Genomic DNA, 22,239 nt, shown 5'->3' on the forward strand with positions numbered 1-22,239 from the left:
AGCCTCCCTTAGTAGTAGGATCTCCATGTTACCTCCCCTCCTTGGTAGAGCAACATGCTCAATGCCTGTGTATTTGAGGGAGCAGATTGGATGGTTAGCTTCAACAAAGTGAGCTGCTACTGGATAGTCAATGTTCTTACACCTGATTGAGCTGTGGTGTTCAGCTATACGTTGTTGCAATTGTCTTTTCGTTGTGTCCTACGTAGGCTTTTCCACATGAGAATATGTCAAAATAGCCTACATAAAAAGCCAACAAATAAAATCATTGCAGCGCAGAGGTAGAAAATATCATGATAAAAACCCATATCCTAAAAAAACATACAATGTTTGAAGTTCCTTGCAGACAAGCTATCAACTATTAACTTGTTCCAGAAGAAGCTTGTGCTAGCAAACTTGCATAAAATACTCTGGGCCCTCGGAGTTTCCCGTCCCAGTGAACTCCGGACAGACACAGCTGTATGCCATTTGTGCAAGAGATAAGAAGTAAATCAGGTATGGATTTTCTACCGGATCAGAGCATGACATTTTCCCCCATTTCATTCGGAGTGGTTATCGAAAGGAAGAGAGCTGGAAAGATTTTTCAAATAGGCTACGTTGAGGAACTATTGTCAGGACACCGATCCTGTAGAGGTTAATGATGCAAACTAAAAGATAAAAAGCGCCGGCAACAAGGAAAGCAGCCTCTGGGTGCAAGTTTCCCTGCTTGTTTATAGCCTCGCATAGTTCATTAAGTTCCAGCGTGTTATTTTTCTTGTTCTGAGGTGGAATGTATACAACAGTCACGATAACAGCAGAGATTGATGATTGCGGTCGTCAATCATCAATCTTGTTATCAAGTGGCCAGTAGAATGGAGGGAAGAGGGGGCCAGTTTTCCCTTTGCCTTAATCGCGCAAATACTCCCCCTTTCGTCTCGAACGCTGGCGTTTTCACTTGGATACCCTGAAAATTGGGTCGGAATTACAGAGAGTCCAGGGCAGATTAGTCGAAGTTGAAGCTGGATTTGGCCTAAGTAACTGACGATCTGATGTTCAAAAGTTATTGTCGGTTTTAAGAACTGATAGCTGATACATTGTGAAAATAAAGCACAAATAAATGCCAAAATAATCCCAAATTAGCCGAGTTGGGTTAGAGCTCGCAACCTGGAGGTCACACAGTAAGGCACCATCTGTGTGTTCAGTGAGCAACTACAGACGGTAAACCAAAAAGCAACAGCCAATATTTATATAACCCCAGATTTTCATATTCTACATTGACCAGGAAGAGGAGCCTATAATATCTCTGACATGAGTACAAAATGCACTTTAAGAGAGCAAGAGTGTATTCGTGCCAACAGCATCCAGGCCTTCCAAAGCAACACAGAAAGCAGCAAGGCCTTAAACAATAAGTCTTGGCTTGTTATAACAACGAGGCAGAACAAGAAATTGAGGAGAAACCAGAGACTCCCCAAAGGCCTGGTTATCATACCAGGCTTCTCACAGGGATAATTCAGACTGGGAAGAGTCTACTACATATGTCCTTGGGAGGCAGAAGAAGAGAACTACAACCAAAACAATGTGGTTTTTTTTGTTCTGGAATCTGTACCTGCCAGATTGGGTTTCTCCTGGCAGTGTTGGCTAACTGGCTAATATAGAGTCCCAGGGCCCTGTTCAACAGAAGAAAAAAATAATTGGGCAAATTCAGCACCTCGTCATTGGCCTCATTAGGGAGAGAACAAGAAACAACAAAACATGTTTCTCCTGGATTTGTAGCAGACATATTGGGTTCCCTCTATTCTCCAGAGCAGAGAACCCAAATTGACTAACAGAGAGCCCTGGATCCTGTCAGTAGGGCACACAATAGCAAAACATTTTGCAACGGTAAACTAGAATCTGGCAATTATTATTGGACAAATTCAAGTAGAACCTCAGCATTTCAGAATGTTTTAAAACGTTTTCGCCCAACTGAAGATGACCCCGACTGATGTGCCTGCTGCTGCCACTAGCCCTGGGAAAGCCCTGGGCAAGCTCTGGGGTAGGAGAAGAGGGAGTCTAGAACTAAAGGCAAGTATACATGAAAGTGACAGCTAAGTGAATAAATTGCTCGAAGCGGTGTAGAGAAGTATGAATGCATAACTATTAGGGAATACACCAACATGGCAAGACTGTTTGAGCATTGATAATAAAACCCTCAAATATATCTCAAAATGAATTTCTTACAGATTCAATACACAACCCCTCATAATAAGAGCTTAGCAACAGTTTACTTAGATTCTGTGAATTCTCAAAACAAGCCAATCCAAGCACCAGAATCACCTAAGAAAATACAACTCTATTTACTTTAGATCTGAGAAAAAGGAACAATTACTCTGAAGAGGAACGTTCGTGCTGATTATTTGGGTGGTGGGTAGCCGAAGGAAATGAGCTGGCAGAGACACGAAGAACCAACGACTTGGCATGCACAAGTGTTTGGCTTCATATGACACTTCAACCAGACAGCATACCAGGCCAGACATAAATGAGAGGGAGGCTGGAGGGGAATTTTCCATTAAAGCCATGAAAGAGAAAATACAACTAGAGAATGAAGGGAAAGAAAGAGAAAGGATTGAGAGGGAAAGAGAAAGGATTGAGAGGGAAAGAGAAAGGATTGAGAGGGAAAGAGAAAGGATTGAGAGGGAAAGAGAAAGGATTGAGAGGGAAAGAGAAAGGATTGAGAGGGAAAGAGAAAGGATTGAGAGGGAAAGAGAAAGGATTGAGAGGGAAAGAGAAAAGGGGAGAGAGTGGGAAAGTAGCATTCGAGGTGTAGAACTGGAAATCCCCAGTGGCGTGACCAGATTAGGCAAAGATGCATGGTGTGACCGTTATGAGTGAAGGAGAGAGTCTGGCCTTTGTGTTACTTGGAGAGAAGTCAGATAGGATGAGTGGAGGGAGGGAGGAGTGATGGAGACAGGGGGAGAGAGAAACCCTGGCGTCAACGACCCAGCCATGGTGCTACTCCACACCGAGGATGTGTCCCCACCCTCCATTAGCCACAGTGCCAGACCTTGCCCCCCCCCACCCCAGTACTGACCCTGGCAGGACTTGCCGGCCTGGCAGTGGGTCATGTGGTTGAGGACATTCTTCATGGTGCGGCAGTGTGGCAGGGCGCAGGCCCGCACCTCCCCATTGGCTTGCTCGCGCCGCTGGCACTTGTGGGCGTGGAGCAGGAGCACCAGCTGCTGTTGGATCAGTTTGCGCTTCTCCGGGTCGGCCGTGGGGCCAGAGATGGATACACTGCCGGGCACAGGGACCATGCCCACAGAGGGCACCTGCTGCCCGGGCTGCTGCTGGAGCTGGAGGGGTGGAGGAAAGAGGGGGGGGGACGGGGACATGTTAAAGAACCTCTACCTCAAAATAATTGCTCCTAACTACAGTGACATCAGAGGGTCCCAGGATCAATGCAAAGCCTTGACATGTGCATTTAACATAGAGAGAACAGGAAACACTTTTGAAAAAAAGTTGTGCCCTCTTTAGGGAATAGGGTGCCAGACTAGGTGTGGACAGGAGGACTCACCAGGTTTGGCACGCTGGTGACGGCGGTAAGGGGTGCTGCCTTGTTCTGAAGCTGCTGGGGGTTCACCCCCTGCCCTGGCCCCCCCTGGCCATACTGACCACCAAACGGACTGCCACCGTTACTGCCCAGGCCCAACTGAAAGAACAAAAAGGAGAGAGGAGAAGGAGAGAATGGGAGAGGGGAGAAAATGTCAGGAAGCATTTAAAAACACCGTCCATGTAAATAACTAAGTCGCTCTGGATAAGAACTTCAGTTAAATGACCAAAATGTATCAAGTGGCAATTCCATTTCAACAAGCCAAGCACACAAACCCAAATCTCAAAACATGGAAAATGCTCCCAGCATCAATTTGTCTTCTCCAATTCTGCACCAATTTGTCAACAAGCAGATCTCCCAGTGAGGTCTATGCCAGTCACAGCTCATACATGGTGCCATTATAGCTCTGCCAACTTGGTCCCACCACAACCCTGATAGTGCCAACACAGCTCAGCCATAGCCCCACACCACAACCCTGCTTGCCAGAGTTTGAGCTGCAGGCTGAGGAGCCAGAGGGCCTTGGCTGCATCCCTCCTCTTCCTTCCCACTTTCTCCCTCAGTACCCCTTCATCTCTTCCTCTCCATCTACAATCACCCCAGCTATCGCTTTCCTAATTCCCCCTTCCACAGCATGGAGAAGCCAGACAGAGACCCCTACATCTCTCCCCCTCTGATCCCTTGCAGCAGGCAGGCTTAGACCACGGCAGGTGGCAGAAACACCCTCCCTCGATCCATCCATCCCCCGGGGAACAGTCCCCCCCAGGCCGTTGACAGCGCTCCAGCAGACCAGATAAAGAGGCCCAGCTGAGGCAACCAGAAACCAGCAGCTTAATTCAAACACACACACACACACACACACACAGCTGAAGATAGATGGAGGTGAGTTGGGCCCTATCTTTCTGTCTCTCTCCACACAGACGAGAACTGAAGAAAAGTGCCCGCCGTGCACTCCAGACACTCCTCCTCCTCATTCTGACACACTCCACACAGCAGCCAGCTCTGCTTTGAGCCTTGCCACTCCACTGTCAGACGAGAGCAACAGAGACACAGGAGTGTATTCAGCTTGTCTGGCCGTACACATAGATAACCTTATCCCTCCCTGTCTTCCCTAATCCCTCCCTGTCTTCCCTAATCCCTCCCTGTCTTCCCTATTCCTCCTTTCACACGCACCCCCTTATTCTGCATCTGATGCAGTGATTTAATGCCCAATGGTACGGCAGAGAGCCATGGAAAGAGGAAGATCACACACCCAGAAAGGAGATTTACAACCTAGCAAAATGCAGTCAACAGACCACAACAAAGACCATCACCATGAAGAGACACTTTCTCCATGCCCCTCTCTATCTCTCTGAAACAACTCAACTACAACCAATATGCTCTCGTTCAGTCTCTCTATCCCCTCTACCTCACACACCAAACTAATCACCACTGAGTTTCTCAATCTCACACCCATACCAAACTCCTACAGGTTCTCTCAGCAGACTGGTCTCCATGTAAACACACAACTATAAACACTGTTAAGACCCCCTCTCTGTGTTGAGGTTACAGACAGGCAGTACCTCTCATTAGACAGACTGCAGAATGGATGGTTTCCTATTGGTTTCCTGTGAAACCACATAAGAGCAGTGTCACTGAGGCTTAGGTAAACAATCCCTAGCAATCTACACACACACTGTTATAATCAACTGTAGAATCCCCTAAGGACAGTGATTGAGTACAAGATGAGAATGTTAAATCAATATTAGTCCATAGCAGTTCGTCACAACTAGAATTCTAGTTCTAATTCTATGCAGAGCTTGCAACTGAATAATGCTGCCAACGGATATCTAATGTCCTTAAAGAAAACAGACTCAAGCCAATAGGCAACCAGCTTGTCACATGTGCAGCCCATTGTACAAAAAGAGAGCAGTTATGAGTCTGCAGTGCTGTTGGTGGAGATGTTTTTAAATTGTCCTCCAAGGACACTGGCTCGCTGTTAGAAATGTATCATCCCGTTAGAAACAAAGACCAGGCGTTGTAACGAAAGGCTACGGAGGTTCTCACCTCTCATTAATTCATTGGGCAAATAAGCCAGTGAATTAAGCCCAGTAAAAACTTAAGCTCTGGCTTGGTGTTTGACATTGGTGTAGTAGAGCTGTACTAGGCACAGGGGAGGCTGGCTAAGTGGTTCCTGGTTCCAGATCTGTTTAGGGACCATAGAAAGGGGCAATACAAGACCAACATATCTGGGACCAGGCTATGGCTACTGCCACGTTCACGTCATGTCGGAGTGATCGGAGGAACGACATGTCTACTTGGAGAGTTCACGTGCTTTGAGCTCAGAAGGAACAATTTTTGTTGCCATTTTCAGTGGTGCGTGGCGTCAGAGTTAAGCAGGTGGGAAAGATCAGGGCCCAGAGTTCATACCAGAGTTTCCTAGTCGTAAATAATCAAATAAAAATGTTATTGGTCACATACAAATGGTTAGCAGATGTTATTGCGAGTGTAGCAAAATGCGTGTGCTTCTAGTTCCAACAGTGCAGCAATATCTAACAATTCCACAACAGCTACCAAATACACACAAATCTAAGTAAAGTAATGGATATATACACCGCACAAAAGTTTGTCACTTAGAAATGTCTTTGTTTTTGTCCATTAAAATATTGTCAAATTGATAAGATATGCAGTGTAGACATTGTTAATGTTGTAAATGACTATTGTAGCTGGAAACGGCAGATTTTTTATGCATTATTTACATAGGCGTACAGAGACCCATTATCAGCAACCATTACTCCTGTGTTCCAACGGCACAGTGTGTTAGCTAATCCATGTTTATCATTTTAAAAAGGCTAATTGATCATTAGAAAACCAGTTTGCAATTATGTTAGCACAGCTGAAAACTGTTGTTCTGATTAAAGAAGCAATAAAACTGGCCTTCTTTAGAAAGGTTGAGTATCTGGTGCGTCAGCATTTGTGGGTTGGATTACAGGCTCAAAATGGCCCGAAACAAAGAACTTTCTTCTGAAACTCGTCAGTCTATCCTTGTTCTGAAAAATGAAGGCTATTCCATGCGAGAAATTGCCAAGAGACTGAAAATCCCATACAATGCTGTGTACTACTCCCTACACAGAACAGCGCAAACTGGCCCTAACCAGAATAGAAAGAGTGGGAGGCCCCAGTGCACAACTGAGCAAGAGGACAAATACATTAGTATCTAGTTTAAGAAACAGACACCTCACAAGTCCTCAACTGGCAGCTTCATTAAATAGTACCCGCAAAACACCAGTCTCAACGTCAATGGTGAACAGGCGACTCCGGGATGCTGGCCTTTTAGGCAGAGTTGCATAGAAAAAGCCATCTCAGACTGGCCAATAAGAAGAAAAGATTAAGATGGGCAAAAGTACCCAGACACTGGACAGAGGAACTCTGCCTAGAAGGCCAGCATCCCAGAGTCGCCTCTTCACTGTTGAAAGTTTTGTTTCTGGTCATTTTGAGCCTGTAATCGAACCCACAAATGCTGATGCTCTAGATACTCAACTAGTCTTAAGGCCAGTTTTATTGCTTCTTTAAAATTAGAACAGTTTTCAGCTGTGCTAACATAATTGCAAAAGGGTTTTCTAATGATCAATTAGCATTTAAAAATTATAAACTTGCATTAGCTAACACAACGTGCCATTGGCACACAAGTGAAAGTCACTGATAACGGGCCTCTGTACACCTATTTGTTTAATTTCTTTCACCTTTATTTAACCAGGTGGGCCAGCTGAGAACAAGTTCTCATTTACAACTGTGACCTGGCCAAGATAAAGCAAAGCAGTTTGACACATAACACAGTTACACATGGAATAAACAAACATACAATCAATAATACAGTAGAAAAATCTATATACAGCATGTGCAAATGAGGTAGGATAAGAGAGGTAAGGCAATAAATAGGCCATGGTGGCAAAGTAATTACAATATAGCAATTAAACACTGGAATGGTAGAATGTGCAGAAGATGAATGTGCAACTGAGATACTGGGGTACAAAGGAGCAAAATAAATAAATACAGTATGGGGATGAGGTAGATTAGATGAGCTATTTAAAGATGAGCTATGTACAGGTGCAGTGATGTGCGAGCTGCTCTGACAGCTGGTGCTTAAAGCTAGTGAGGGAGATGGGAATCTCCAGCTTCAGTGATTTTTGCAGTTCGTTCCAGTCAGTGACAGCAGAGAACTGGAAGAGTGGCGGCCAAAGAAGAATTGGCTTTGGGGGTGACCAGTGAGATATACAGTGGGGCAAAAAAGTATTTAGTCAGCCACCAATTGTGCAAGTTCTCCCACTTAAAAAGATGAGGCCTGTAATTTTCATAGGTACACTTCAACTATGAGACAAAATGAGAAAAAAAATATCCAGAAAATCACATTGTATGATTTTTAATGAATGTATTTGCAAATTATGTATTTGGTCAATAACAAAAGTTTCTCAATACTTTGTTATATACCTTTTGTTGGCAATGATAGAGGTCAAACGTTTTATGTAAGTCTTCACGAGGTTCACACACTGTTGCTGGTATTTTGGCCCATTCCAATGCAGATCTCCTCTAGAGCAGTGATGTTTTGGGGCTGTTGCTGGGCAACACGGACTTTCAACTCCCTACAAAGATTTTCTATGGGGTTGAGATCTGGAGACTGGCTAGGCCACTCCAGGACCTTGAAATGCTTCTTACGAAGCCACTCCTTCGTTGCCCGGGTGGTGTGTTTGGGATCATTGTCATGCTGAAAGACCCAGCCACGTTCATCTTCAATGCCCTTGCTGATGGAAGGAGGTTTTCACTCAAATCTCACGATACATGGCCCCATTTATTCTTTCCTTCACACAGCTCAGTCATCCTGGTCCCTTTGCAGAAAAACAGCCCCAAAGCATGATGTTTCCACCCCCATGCTTCACAGTAGGTATGGTGTTCTTTGGATGCAACTCAGCATTCTTTGTCCTCCAAACACAACGAGTTGAGTTTTTACCAAAAAGTTATATTTTGGTTTCATCTGACCATATGACATTCTCCCCATCTTCTGGATCATCCAAATGCTCTCTAGCAAACTTCAGACGGGCCTGGACATGTACTGGCTTAAGCAGGGGGGCACGTCTGGCACTGCAGGATTTCAGTCCCTGGCGGCGTAGTGTGTTACTGATGGTAGGCTTTGTTACTTTGGTCCCAGCTCTCTGCAGGTCATTCACTAGGTCCCCCCGTGTGGATCTGAGATTTTTGCTCACCGTTCTTGTGATCATTTTGACCCCAGGGGTGAGATCTTGCGTGGAGCCCCAGATCGAGGGAGATTATCAGTGGTCTTGTATGTCTTCCATTTCCTAATAATTGCTCCCTAATAATTGCTCCCACAGATTTCTTCAAATCAAGCTATGTCTTGTGACACTAGACACATTAGGGAAGCCATAGAAAAAGGAATCTGGTTGATATCCCTTTCACTGCTCAATAGAGACGAATAGGAACGCAGAGGTTTCTAAATAAGAGTCACTTCCTGATTGGATTTCTCTCAGGCTTTCGCCTGCAATATCAGTTCTGTTATACTCAGACAATATTTTTACAGTTTTAGAAACTGTAGAGTGTTTTCTATCCTAAGCTGTCAATTATACGCATATTCTATTATCTGGTCCTGAAAAATAGCCCATTTACTTTGGGAACGTTATTTTTTTTTAATGAAAATAGTGCCCCCTAGTTTCAAGAGAGCCAGAAATCTTGCTTGTTTGTAGGTGACCAAATACTTATTTTCCACCATCATTTGCAAATAAATTCATTAAAAATCCTACAATGTGATTTTCTGGATTTTTTTTTCCTCATTTTGTCTGTCATAGTTGAAGTGTACCTATGATGAAAATTACAGGCCTCTCTCATCTTTTTAAGTGGGAGAACTTGCATAATTGGTGGCTGACTAAATACTTTTTTTGCCCCACTGTACCTTCTGGAGTGTGTGCTGCTATGGTGACCAGTGAGCTGAGAGAAGGCTGGGCTTAACTTAGCAGAGACTTGTAGATGACCTGGAGCCAGTGGTTGTGGCGACGAGTATGAAGTGTACAGTGTACAGGTCGCAGTGGTGGGTGGTGTATGGGGCTTTGGTGACAAAACGGATGGCACTGTGATAGACTGCATCCAATTTGTTGAGTAGAGTGTTGGATGCTATTTTGTAAATGACATCGCCAAAGTCGAGGATTGGTAGGATGGTCAGTTTTACAAGGGTATGTTTGGCAGCATGAGTGATGGATGCTTTGTTGCGAAATAGGAAGCCGATTCTAGATTTCATTTGGATTGGAGATGTTTAATATGAGTCTGGAAGGAGAGTTCAGTCTAACCAGACGCCTAGATATTTGCAGTTGTCCACATATTCTAAGTCAGAACCGTCCAGAGTAGTGATGCTGGGCGGGCGGGCGGGCAGCGGTTGAAGAGCATGCATTTAGTGTTACTTGCATTTAAGAGCAGTTGGAGGACATGGGGAAAAAAAGTTGTATGGCATTGAAGCTCATCTGAAGGTTAGTTGACAGTGTCCAAGGAAGGGCCAGAGGCATACAGAATGGTGTCCGTCTGCGTAGAGGCGGATCAAAGAATCACCAGCAGCAAGAGCGATGTCATTGATGAAAACAGTTTGGGGTGTGAGAGAAGAGAATCGGCCCGAGAACTGAACCCTGTGGAACCCCCATTGAGACTGCCAGAGGTCTGGACAACAGGCCCTCCGATTTGACATACTGAACTCTATCAGAGAAGTAGTTGGTGAACCAGGTGAGGCAATCATTTGAGAAACCAAGGCTGTTGAGTCTGCCAATAAGAATGTTGTGATTGACAGAGTCAAAAGCCTTGGCCAGGTCAATGAATAGGGCTGCACAGTAATGCCTCTTATCGATGGCGGTGATATGGTTTAGGACCTTGAGCGTGGCTGGGGTGCACCCATGACCAGCTCTGAAACCAGATTGCATAGCAGAGAAGGTACGCTGGGATTCGAAATGGTCGGTAATCTGTATGTTAACTTGGCTTTGAAGACCTTAGAAAGGCAGGGTAGAATAGATATAGGTCTGTAGCAGTTTGGGTCTAGAGTGTCTCCCCCTTTGAAAAAGGGGATGACCGTGGCAGCTTTCCAATCTATGGGAATCTCAGATGATACGAAAGAGAGGTTTGAACAGGCTAGTAATGGGGATTGCAACAATTTCAGCAGATCATTGCAGAAAGAGAGGGTCCAGACTGTCCAGCCCGGCTGATTTGTAGGGGTCCAGATTTCTCAGCTCTTTCAGAACATCAGCTATCTGGATTTGGGTGGAGAAGTGGGGGAGGTTTGGGCGAGTTGCTGTGGGGAGCGCAGGGCTATTGACTGGGGTAGGGGTAGCCAGGTGGAAAGCATGGCAAGCAGTAGAGAAATGCTTATTGAAATTCTCAATTATAGTGGATTTATCGGTGGTAACAGTGTTTCCTAGCCTCAGTGCAGTGGGCAGCTGGGAGGAGGTGCTCTTATTCGCCATGGACTTTACAGTGTGTCCCAGAACTTTTTAAAGTTTGTGCTACAGAATGCAAATTTCTGCTTGAAAAAGCTAGCCTTGGCTATCCTAATTGCCTGTGTATATATTTGTTCCTAACTTCCCTGAAAAGTTGCACATCACGGGGGCTGTTCGATGCTAATGCAGAACGCCACAGGATGTTTTTGTGCTGGTCAAGGGCAGTCAGGTCTGGAGAGAACCAAGGGCTATATCTGTTCCTGGTTAAAAAAATAAATTAAATGATGCATGCTTATTTAAGATGGTGAGGAAGGCACTTTTCAAGAACAACCAGGAATCCTCTACAGATGGGATGAGGTCAATATCCTTCCTGGATACCCGGGCTAGGTCGATTAGAAAGGCCTGCTCGCTGAAGTGTTTAAGGGAGCGTTTGACAGTGATGCGGGGTGGTAGTTTGACCGCAGACCCATTACTGACGCGCAGGCAATGAGGCGGTGATCGCTGAGATCTTGGTTGAAAACAGCAGAGGTGTATTTGGAGAGCAAGTTGGTTCGGATGATATCTATGTGCCCGTGTTTACGGATTTGTGTTGTACCTGGTGGGTTCATTGATAATGTGTGTGAGATTGAGGGCATCAAGCTTAGATTGTAGGATGGCCGGTGTGTTAAGCATATCCCAGTTCAGGTCACCTAGCAGCACGAACTCTGAAGATCGATGGGGGGCAAACAATTCACACGTGATGTCCAGGGCACAGCTGGGGGCAGATTGTGGTCTATAGCAAGCGGCAACAGTGAGACGTGTTTCTGGAAAGATGGATTTTTAGAAGTAGAAGTTTGAATTGTTAGGGTACAGACCTGGATAGTAAGACAAAACTCGGCAGGCTCTCTGCAGTAGATTGCAACTTCCTAAGCCAGGATTCAGACACGGCTAGGACATCCGGGTTAGCAGAGTGTGCTAAAGCAGTGCATACAACAAACTTCGGGAGGAGGATTCTAATGTTAACATGCATGAAGCCAAGGCTTTTACGGTTACAGAAGTCAACAAATGAGAGCACCTGGGGAGTAGGAGTGGAGCTAGGTACTGTAGGGCCTGGATTAACCTCTACATCACCAGAGAAACAGAGTAGGATGAGGGTACGACTAAAGGCTATCAGGACTGGTTGTTTAGTGCGTTCAGAGCAGAGAGTAAAAGGAGCAGGTTTCTGGGTGTGAGAGAATAGATTCAAGGCATAATGTACAGACAGGAGTATGGTAGGATGTGAGGACATTGGAGGTAAACCTAGGCATTGAGTAATGATGAGAGAGATATTGTCTCAAGAGATGTTTTAACCAGGTGATGTCACCTCATATGTGGGAGGTGGAACTAAATGGTAGGTTAAGGCATATTGAGCAGGGCTAGCAGCTCTACAGTGAAATAAGACAATAATCACTAACCGGGACAGTAATGGACAAGACATATTGATATTAGTGAGAGGCATGCGTAGCAGGGTGATCAATAGTGGTTGGGCTGGCTGGAGACATGGCGATTCAGACAGCTAGCAGACCGGGGCTAGCAAGCTAGCAGAAGGGCCTTAGAGGGACGCCTCGATGGAGCAAAGTCTGTTTTGGACATCGATAGACCAGTAGTGATGGATTAGTAGGGTTCCGAGTAGCAGAGGGGTCAAAGTCCAATTGGCAAAATAGGTATAGTGGCACAGGAAATTGGCCGATGTATCTATACAGCTAACAGTCCAATTTTGGATTCAAGGTGAATAATACTTTAGAAAAAAACAGATCCGCACCACATTGAGTGAGGCGGCGCTGGGTTGCAGAGTGTTTAGAAGTGGAGTTTTAGAAAAAATATTTTAAAAAGATATGCGAAGAAAAATATATATACACGGGACACAACGATTTCAAAAGACGTCTGACTATAGCCGTAAATCTGCCGTTTCCGGGTATAGTAGTCATTTACAGCATTAACAATGTCTACATTACATTGTTAATGCTGATCAATTTGATGTTATTTTAAATGGACAAAACATGTGTTTCTCTTTCACAAACAAGGGCATTTCTAAGTGACCCCAAACTTTTGAATGGTAGTGTACATATAAATACGGATGAGCAATGACCGAGCGGCATAGGCACGATGCAATAGATTGTATAATATACAGTATTTACATATGAGATGAGTAATGTAAGATGTGTAAACACTATTAAAGTGACATTATTAAAGTGACTAGTGATCCAGTTATTAAAGTTGTATGTGGGCAGCAGCCTCTCTGTTAATGACGGGCTGTTTAACGGTGTGATGGCCTTGAGATAAACAGCTTCTTTCAGTCTCTCGGTCCCAGTCTTGATGCACCTGTACTGACCTCGCCTTCTGGATGGTAGCAGAGTGGCTCGGGTGGTTGATGTCCTTGATGATCTTTTTGGCCTTCATGTGACATGGGGTGCTGTAGGTGCCCTGGAGTGCCGGAAGTTTGCCCCCGGTGATTCGTCGTGCTGACCTGCACCACCCTCTGGAGAGCCCTGCGGTTGTGGGTGGTGCAGTTGCCATATCAGGCGGTGATACAGCCCGACAGGATGCTCTCAATTGTGCATCTGTAAAAGTTTGTGGGCTTTAGGTTACATTTCTTCGGCCTCCTGAGGTTGAAGTGGCACTGTTGCGCCTTCACCACACTGTGTGGGTGGACCATTTCAGTTTGTCTGCGATGTGTACGCCAAGGAACTTCAAACTTTCCACCTTCTCCACTGGTGTCCCGTCGATGTGGATAGAGAGGTGCACCCTCTGCTGTTTCCTGAAGTCCACGATCACATCCTTTGTTTTGTTGATGTTGAGTGAGAGGTTGTTATCCTGACACCACACTCCACGAGTGCCCTCACTTCCTCCCTCAGGCTGTCTCGTTGTGGTTGGTAATCAAGCCTACTACTGTTGTGTCGTCTGCAAACTTGATGATCGAGATGGAGGCGTGCATGGCCACGCATGTCATGGGTGAACAGGGAGTACATGAGGGGGCTGAGCATGCAACCTTGTGGGGCCCCAGTGTTGAGTATCAGCGAAGTGGAGATGTTTCCTACCTTCACCACTTGGGTGCAGCCCGTCAGGAAGTCCAGGCCCCAATTGCACAGGGCGGCGTTGAGACCCAGGGCCTCAAGCTTAATGATGAGCTTGGAGGGTACTATGGTGTTGAATGCTGAGCTGTCGTCAATGAACAGCATTCTTACATAAGTATTCCTCTTGTCCAGATGGGATAGGGCAGTGTGTAGTGCGATGGCGATTACATCGTCTGTGGACCTATTGAGGCGGTAGGCAAATTGAAGTGGGTCTAGGGTGACAGGTAAGGTGGAGGTGATATGATCCTTGACTAGTCTCTCAAAGCACTTCATGATGAGAGAAGTGAGTGCTACAGTGCAATGGTAACTGAAGTAAATGACTATTGTCTTCTTGGGTACAGGAACAATGTTGGCCATCTTTAAGCATGTGGGGACAGAAGACTGGGGCAGGGAGAGATTGAATGTGTCCGTAAACACACCAGCCAGCTGGTTCGCACACACTCTGAGGACCCGGATAGGGATGCCGTCTGGGCATTACGAGTTGGTGGGACATTCACATGCATTTTTCCCAGTAAAAGGGTTGTATTTCCGAGTTCCCAACATGACCGCAACATATGTGACATGATTCTTTCTTAATGGTTCGGCCCATGCGGAGGGCATTTATTAGTTTCCGATTTAGTACCCAGCAGTATCAGAGATCTATCACCCAATCAGGATGGATCTGTTCTACACAGTGCCACAGTAACTAGCACCAAAGCTGAGAATTCATGGATGATCCTGTACAAATTATGATTCAACACACACAAAGAAGAGCTATAAAGAGATATCGCTGCTCTCTGACCATTTGGCACATTTAAGACCTGTCTTTCTGTCACAGACAGACATTTCATACATGCCTCTCTATGATTAAGAGTGTAGTTTGTGTGTGTAGTGTAGTTTGTGTGAGTCTCTCAGCCCTGTGACTCACCTTGTTCATGTTGCCCGCCTGCTGGGAGGCGGCGGCAACGTTCAGGGTGGCAGCGCCCACCTGTGGCCCGCCCTGCTGTGTGAGGGTCTCTGCCAGCGAGCTGCCCACTCCTCCTCCTGGTGCCGCCTGCATGGCCTGGTACTGACCCCGGCCTCGTCCACCTCCAGGACCCAGCCCCAGGCCTCCGTTTATCACCTGGCCCGGCTGGTGCTGCCCACCCTGACCTAACATCCCGGCATGGCCCCCCAGAGACTGGTTGAAGTTCTGTCCGGTCCCCGCTTTCGGCGACCCTTGACCCAAGGAGCTCTTCCCGTGTGCTGCACCCAGCTGACCCCCAATGCCACTGGGCTGAGTTCCTCCTCCAGCACCCCCGATGAGACCAGAGGCACTACCCACCCGGAGGAGTTCTGACAGCTGCTTGTGCTTGGCCACTGCGTCCGGGACCTTGGAGCCCAGAGGTCCAGGACCCCCAGGGTTGACGTTACCACCATTGGAGGGCATTCCGCCCCCCGTCATACCCCCCAGGCCAGAGCCTCCGTTGGGGATCAGCTCGTCTGGCAGGTCGTTCTCCAGGTCGTCCCATGATAAGGAGCCTAGATCCACTGTAGAAGAGGAAGAGAGAGGGAGAGAGAAAAACAGGTTAATAATATGGATTGATATCATGAAAATTCATGGGCTGATATTCCTGTCTGTGTAAGTGCCATTGAAGTACAGTTTCAGCCAGCCTATCGCAGACCTGCAAATCCTAAATCATTTTTATGAGAACAACTTCAGCGCAGTGGGGGCACCCCCGGGCCCCGCGACACCACACTGCTCAAATCATCAAATGCACTGTTTTTGTCTAATAATGTGACAGAAGACTGCCGCAGAAGGAATGGTAGGCTCTCACCAGGATTTTCTGACAAGGTGGTGCTGATGTAGGCCTAAGGTTGGGTAGGGTATAGGTCCAGTGCATGTCAGTCAACTTCCCCTTAGGAAGTTGGAGTATTTAGCATTTTTGAAAAACCTGTAACTGCCATTTCCTGAAACTAAGAGTCTTAAATTATATCAAACACAGAAGTACTGTGTTCGATCCAAATTAAATTGAGGTTGTCGCAATGACATTTTTCTAGGTTCAATTTAGGGGTAATGATTATTCTAATTAATAATTAATGTAGGTGCTTTTATGTGCATAGTCTAGTGAAAAAGTAAACAGGCTTCATTTTGTTTGGGGAGAAAATTCTAAATGATTAAATCACTGGAAGCAATGTAGTAGCTTACTGTATGCTATTTGGAATATGAAACAACTGAAGTAGCCCTATAGGAGTTAGTTTCACATCTACATCCCTGACTTAGTCATTCAAGTTAGGTCTGATTACTAGGCAACCATTATGCCTGGTTATTGGCGAACTAACTATTATGACATCTAGTATCACACTACTATGGTTGACACAGCTACATCAAGAGAACAGATCAACAACTGATTCATTAACATAGGTCTACTAGGTCTTTAACAGTATACAGTAACTTTGTCAAGGACGGACCGGTATTTGTGGAACAGCTCTCTGCCACGTCTGTTTCCATCCAAGCAGCGGCGAAAAACTGAACTACCACAACACCACACGTTTCCTTTCTCGAACACGCACTCATGCATACAACCGTTGAGATCACAGCATGTCTGGGAAAGAAAGTGTTCTTGCCTAGTTGTCTGAACACTGTAGCTAACTACGAAAGTGGTTGACAAACAATTTTGGGTAAAATAGCAAACAGTTCGTTCTCCATTTTCCCTACCCTTTTCCCCCTCACACAACAGCAGTATCAATGGATGAAGTGGAGAGCTGCCATCCAGCTCGGGAGGAAGATGAAAAACCAGCGCAGGGTTTTCTCTGGTTCAATTGAAGTCAAAGAACTGAGCAGATCAGACCCAGTTGCTATCGCATTGGTGTCTATGTGAGAGCCATCCCCTTAAGTAGACAGGAACTGACAATGTTTTTGCAATGGTAAATAGGGATGCACGACATATCAGTGAATATATAGGAATCGGGCGATATTAGCTAAAAATGCCAACATCGGTATCAGCCCAATGTCTTGTTTAACGCCAATGTGCAAAACCGATGTCAAAGCACAGTATGACGTGCATACCTAAACTCAGCAAAAAAAGAAACGTGGGGGGGTGGGGGGGTCAAAATCAAAATGAACAGTTAGTATCTGGTGTGGCCACCAGCTGAATTATGTACTGCAATGCATCTCCTCCTCATGGACTGCACCAGATTTGCCAGTTCTTGCTGTGAGATGTTACCCCACTCTTCCCCCAAGGCACCTGCAAGTTCCCAAACATTTCTGGGGGGGAATGGCCCTAGCCCTCACCCTCCAATCCGACAGATCCCAGACGTGCTCAATGGGATTGAGATCCGGGCTCTTCGCTGACCATGGCAGAACACTGACATTGCTGTCTTGCAGGAATTCACGCACAGAGCGAGCAGTATGGCTGGTGACATTGTCATGCTGGACAACATGCATAAATAAATACTACTATGGAACGCCATTTGGGTCAAATAACACAGTTCTACGATAGAATGTTGTGTGTTCTGAATAGCTTGGTACCTAGCTAGCACCAATACAACCAGCCTGAAAACAATGACCAGTGGAAACTGCAGTCATTTGTATTATTCTTAGCAATTAATCCTTGTGAGTAAGTATTAGCTAGATAGCCACTTGTTCGACGATTAAAATTGAACTTCCGTTCATAAAAAAGGCTAGCCAGCTACTTAACACTGTTGCCAAAAGCTAACGTTATAAGCAGCCAGCCAGCAAGGATCGACCGGACCGGGTTGTGAAGCTAGGCACAAGTGGAATTTGTGGTTTGCCTTCAAAATAAAAGTACCCCTTTGAATGTGATTGAGAAGGTTACAATTGGTGGAATCATGCCATATTTAGACCAGATGGTGTTCAACAAAGATGGAATGTGAAGCAATGAAATGAGGTATCAGTCTACTCGGTGACACCCACAGAACACAACTGAAGAGTTTAAGAAAATATTAGTGTCATAGCTCTTATCGCGAGACTGAGAAATCACCTCCCCAGTCAGCCTATTGTGTGTATTGACATTCATATTGCACTGTACACCTAAGGATTAACTAAGTATGGGGAATCAATGAAACGGGGTATCAGTCTATTCAATACCCAAGACATTTTCTCCCAACTACTTCCTCAGAGTTATCAGAGTCCAAAACATCCACGCAGTATTGTTTTTCCTCTGGAATATTGTTCAGTACACATAGGTTGACAATAAATGTGGCTAAACTCAGTTGTTTCAGAGTCCCGCAATAAGAACTACAACGCTTATGTTCTCTGGGTGTCACTGAGTAGACTGATACCTATGGTTTGTGGATCAATGAAATTGGGGTAAGACTGTACAGTGAAATAAGTTTGCCCCCAATGTAATTCTGAAGTATCATAAATCCACTGATTTCAGATTGTCAAATTAACAAAAATGTATTTTGTTGATTATATATAAAATTCCAACCTCGTTTAGCATTATCTATTCCATTATGACATAATTCTACTATTTGTATTCAGTTGCATCACTATCAATGACATACTTGTATTTTGAAGGCTAACCGCAAAGTACACAGTTGTGGCTAATCCTTCTTGTGGCACATAGATGGGTCCGACCACCATTAAGCAAATAAGAACTGTCTTATAAATTAGGGTTATTTTAGATGACACCTAGCTATAGTTAGCTAGCTAACTAGCTACAGAAACATGTCGTTTTGCTATGTTTTTGGGGAAAACATTGTTTGCATCCATGAACTGGCTAGCTTATTTTTTTAATGACCAGCACTGTAGGTGCGTGTTACGGATACAGGTATCCTGTGTTCTTTTCTCTCCTTCTCCCCTCACAGGTGAAAATCATCACTCCCCAATCAGTCACCAATCCAATCATCAATCAGACGACACACCTCCTCCTGTTTCTTACCCTATCACAGTTCCTTTCCCTTGGTTTAAAAACCCTGTCAGTAGTTTGCTCTAGAGCTCAATCTCTCTGTAAATGCCATGTCTGTAGGTCTCTGTGTTTCACTCTCTCTTTGTGTATTAACCTCTCTTTTGTTTGAGCACCTCCATAGCACTTTGTCATCACCTGTGAGTATTGTTTTTGGTTATGGTGTTTGTGTTTGATTGCTGGTGGGAAAAGGGGAAACCAAGACAAGTCGCCCATGGGCATACACTACCCGTAGGTAGACTTTGTTAAATACACTAGTTAGAACTGGGCGGACCACCCACTGTATTTTTGGTTAGTTAGTTAGCTGTTGTTAAAGTAGGCTAGTCTAGCTTAGGGGTGTTTTTGAATACTTATTGTTTCTTTCCTTGGGTCCAGCTCGGCCCCTTTTCCTGCTCCCCCCATTACCGTGTGTTTACAAATAAACCTTGAGTTTGACGGTAGATTTCAGTTGTCCTGGTTATTTCGTTCACACTTTTACTTTGTCACAATTATAATTTACATGAGTTGTGTTACGGGTCTCATTACCATCCCCCCTAGACTGTCGGGCCAAAAGGGATTCGTAACAGTGCGCGAGACAACTTTACCAGTATCATAGCACACGTATTGATTAATCGTTGTGACAATATGAAATCTGAGTTTAATCAATGTGTACTAACTACATAAAAAAATTTATGAACGCGTAAAATTATGTGACAGTCATATTCAGGACCTGACACGTCAAATAGTGTTATCTTTTTTGACACGCAAAGACACAAACAGCATTCCATAGAAATCCTGGTTGAGAATGAAATTGAACAAATTAATAACGAAACAGCACAGCAAGTAAGTGAAAAATAGATTTTGATTGTGTTTTACTGGTAATGGGGACATACGTAAATGCCAACAAAATAACTTCTTGGTCAGTGTGGTGTGTGTGTGTGTAACCTTTATTTAACTAGCCAAGTCAGTTATGAACAAATTCTTATTTACAATGACTGCCTACCCCAGACGATGCTGGGCCAATTGTGCGCCGCCCTATGTGACTCCCAATCACGGCCAGATGTAATACAGCCTGGATTCGAACCAGGGACTGTAGTGACGCCTCTTGCACGGTGTTACAGTGCCTTAGACCGCTGCGTCCATGTGTGTTAACTTCTTGCGTCGAGCCATCCCGGATCCGTGATCGTGAATACAGCCTCAAGCTCATTACCATAACGCAACCTTAACTATTCATGAAAATCGCAAATGAAATGAAATTAATATGCTAGCTCTCAAGCTTAGCCTTTTGTTAACAACACTGTCATCTTAGATTTTCTAAATATGCTTCTCAACCATAGCAAAACAAGCATTTGTGTAACAGCTAGCGCACCTAGCATAGCATTTAGCGTTAGCATTAGCAGGCAACATTTTCACAAACCAGAATCATTCAAATAAAATCATTACCTTTGAAGAACTTCAGATGTTTTCAATGAGGAGACTCAGATAGCAAATGCTCAGTTTTTCCTGAAAGATCATTTGTTTAGGAGAAATTGCTCCGTTTGGTGCGTCACGTTTGGCTACCAAAAAAAATAACAAATTCAGTCTTCAAAACGCCGAACTTTTTTCCAAATTATCTCCATAATATCGACTGAAACATGGTAAACGTTGTTTAGAATCAATCCTCAAGGTGTTTTTCACATCTCTTCATGATATATCGTTCGTTGAAAGCCTTCTCTCTCCTCTCAATCACTGGATGACTGCGTGCAGCTTGTAGATTACGCACCAATTTAGACAAAGGACACCGGGCGGACCCCTGGAATGGCCAATCTTCCAATGATATGCCTACAAATACGTCACAATGCTGCAGACACCTTGGAGAAACGATAGGAAGGGCAGGCTCATTCCCGGCGCATTCACAGCCAAATAAGGAGACAATAGAAAACAGAGCTTCGAAAATTCTGCCCATTTCCTGGTTGAAGTATCATCTTGGTTTCGCCTGTAGCATGGGTTCTCTGGCACTCACAGATAATATCTTTGCAGTTTTGGAAACCTTAGTGTTTTCTTTCCAAAGCTGCCAATTATATGCATAGTCGAGCATCTTTTCATGACAAAATATTGCACTTAAAACGGGCACGTTTTTTTATCCAGAAATTAAAAGAGCGCCCCCTATATCCAAGAAGTTAACTATTTAACTGTACTAGAATGATTCAAAGGCCACTAAAATTGTAAATATCGGTATCGTTTTTTGGGGGCAAGGAAAATATTGGATATCGTTATCGGACAAAACGTCATATCGGTGCATCACTAATGGTAAACGGCCTTAATGAACTATTTTCATTTATCCTCCATCTTTGATAGTACTACAACTACGGGGGGCGTAGAGTTTTGTCCTCGCCCAAGTTCTCTGATTGGCTCCAACTTCAGACGGTTGAGTCAAAAACCACAATGTGCCAACTAGTCTATTTCTGTGTATTTTTCATATCAGTGTACTTTGACCTCAAATTGCATGCAAGCATGGTATACAAAACGCGTGCAAGTTGGCAGGTCTGCTGTCGCTCCCAATTCTATCTCCCAGCCCCAATACATTCACCTCACACTTGATACCATCGCAACGTGCTAATGAGCTAACGCATTAACTCGCGAGCGCTGCTTGGTGAGTCTACTGCTGATCCACACCACACAGTGAAGAAGCAAAAAAAACAGGTGGGATGGAGGATGATATTTAAGAGTGATAAATGAGTGATAAATGAGGAGGGTGTTGGTGCCACCTGACAAACACAGTTAACAGTTAGACAGGCAGTGAAAATACAGCATCACTCAAGGGAGGGGGCAAGCGTATTTGGGTAACACTGTCAGAAAGCGTGTTTTGACAGTTAAACAGCCAGTGAAAATACATAATCAATGCATCACTCAATGTTGGTTCCCCATAGGGAAGGGAGAAGGGGGAAGAGTATTTGGGTAACATCATCAGGAAGTGTGACTGGGAATTGTGGTGGAGGGAGACAATTGAAGACATGACAGGGGATGAGACTCAGCGGATACAACAAATTAACCCAAACAGAACTTGATAATTATATTTCTGCAGGGCTGTGGAAATTTACTTAAGGGTTGATAAAATGCAGTTATGGATTTTACCCAGTCTCAAAGCCGAATGGTTTAGATTGCTTGGAATGTTACGGGAGAAGCTCCGACCAATTGGACCATGCCTGTGCAGATCAAACTTTTTTTATTTTTATTGCCATCTGATGAAATGACCCTTTTCATGTAAAAAATAACAGAAT

At 44.7% G+C, this 22,239-nt stretch overlaps 1 protein-coding gene across 4 annotated transcripts in view; it reads right to left on the reverse strand.

Moving 5' to 3' along the window:
• The window catches only part of crebbpa (CREB binding lysine acetyltransferase a), a 69,112-nt gene that overhangs the window by 31,625 nt on the left and 15,248 nt on the right, over positions 1-22,239 (reverse strand). For all 4 annotated transcript variants that reach the window (XM_031833255.1, XM_031833259.1, XM_031833249.1 and 1 more), the window contains exons 2-4: positions 15,019-15,620; positions 3,530-3,664; positions 3,047-3,308 (exon numbers count right to left, since the gene is read on the reverse strand). In XM_031833255.1, coding sequence (XP_031689115.1) covers positions 3,047-3,308; positions 3,530-3,664; positions 15,019-15,620 — 999 coding nt within the window. The remainder of the gene's footprint in view (positions 1-3,046; positions 3,309-3,529; positions 3,665-15,018; positions 15,621-22,239) is intronic.

The sequence above is a fragment of the Oncorhynchus kisutch genome, linkage group LG1 (genome assembly GCF_002021735.2).
Source record: "Oncorhynchus kisutch isolate 150728-3 linkage group LG1, Okis_V2, whole genome shotgun sequence".
In the NCBI taxonomy this organism is placed as follows: Eukaryota; Metazoa; Chordata; class Actinopteri; order Salmoniformes; family Salmonidae; genus Oncorhynchus; species Oncorhynchus kisutch.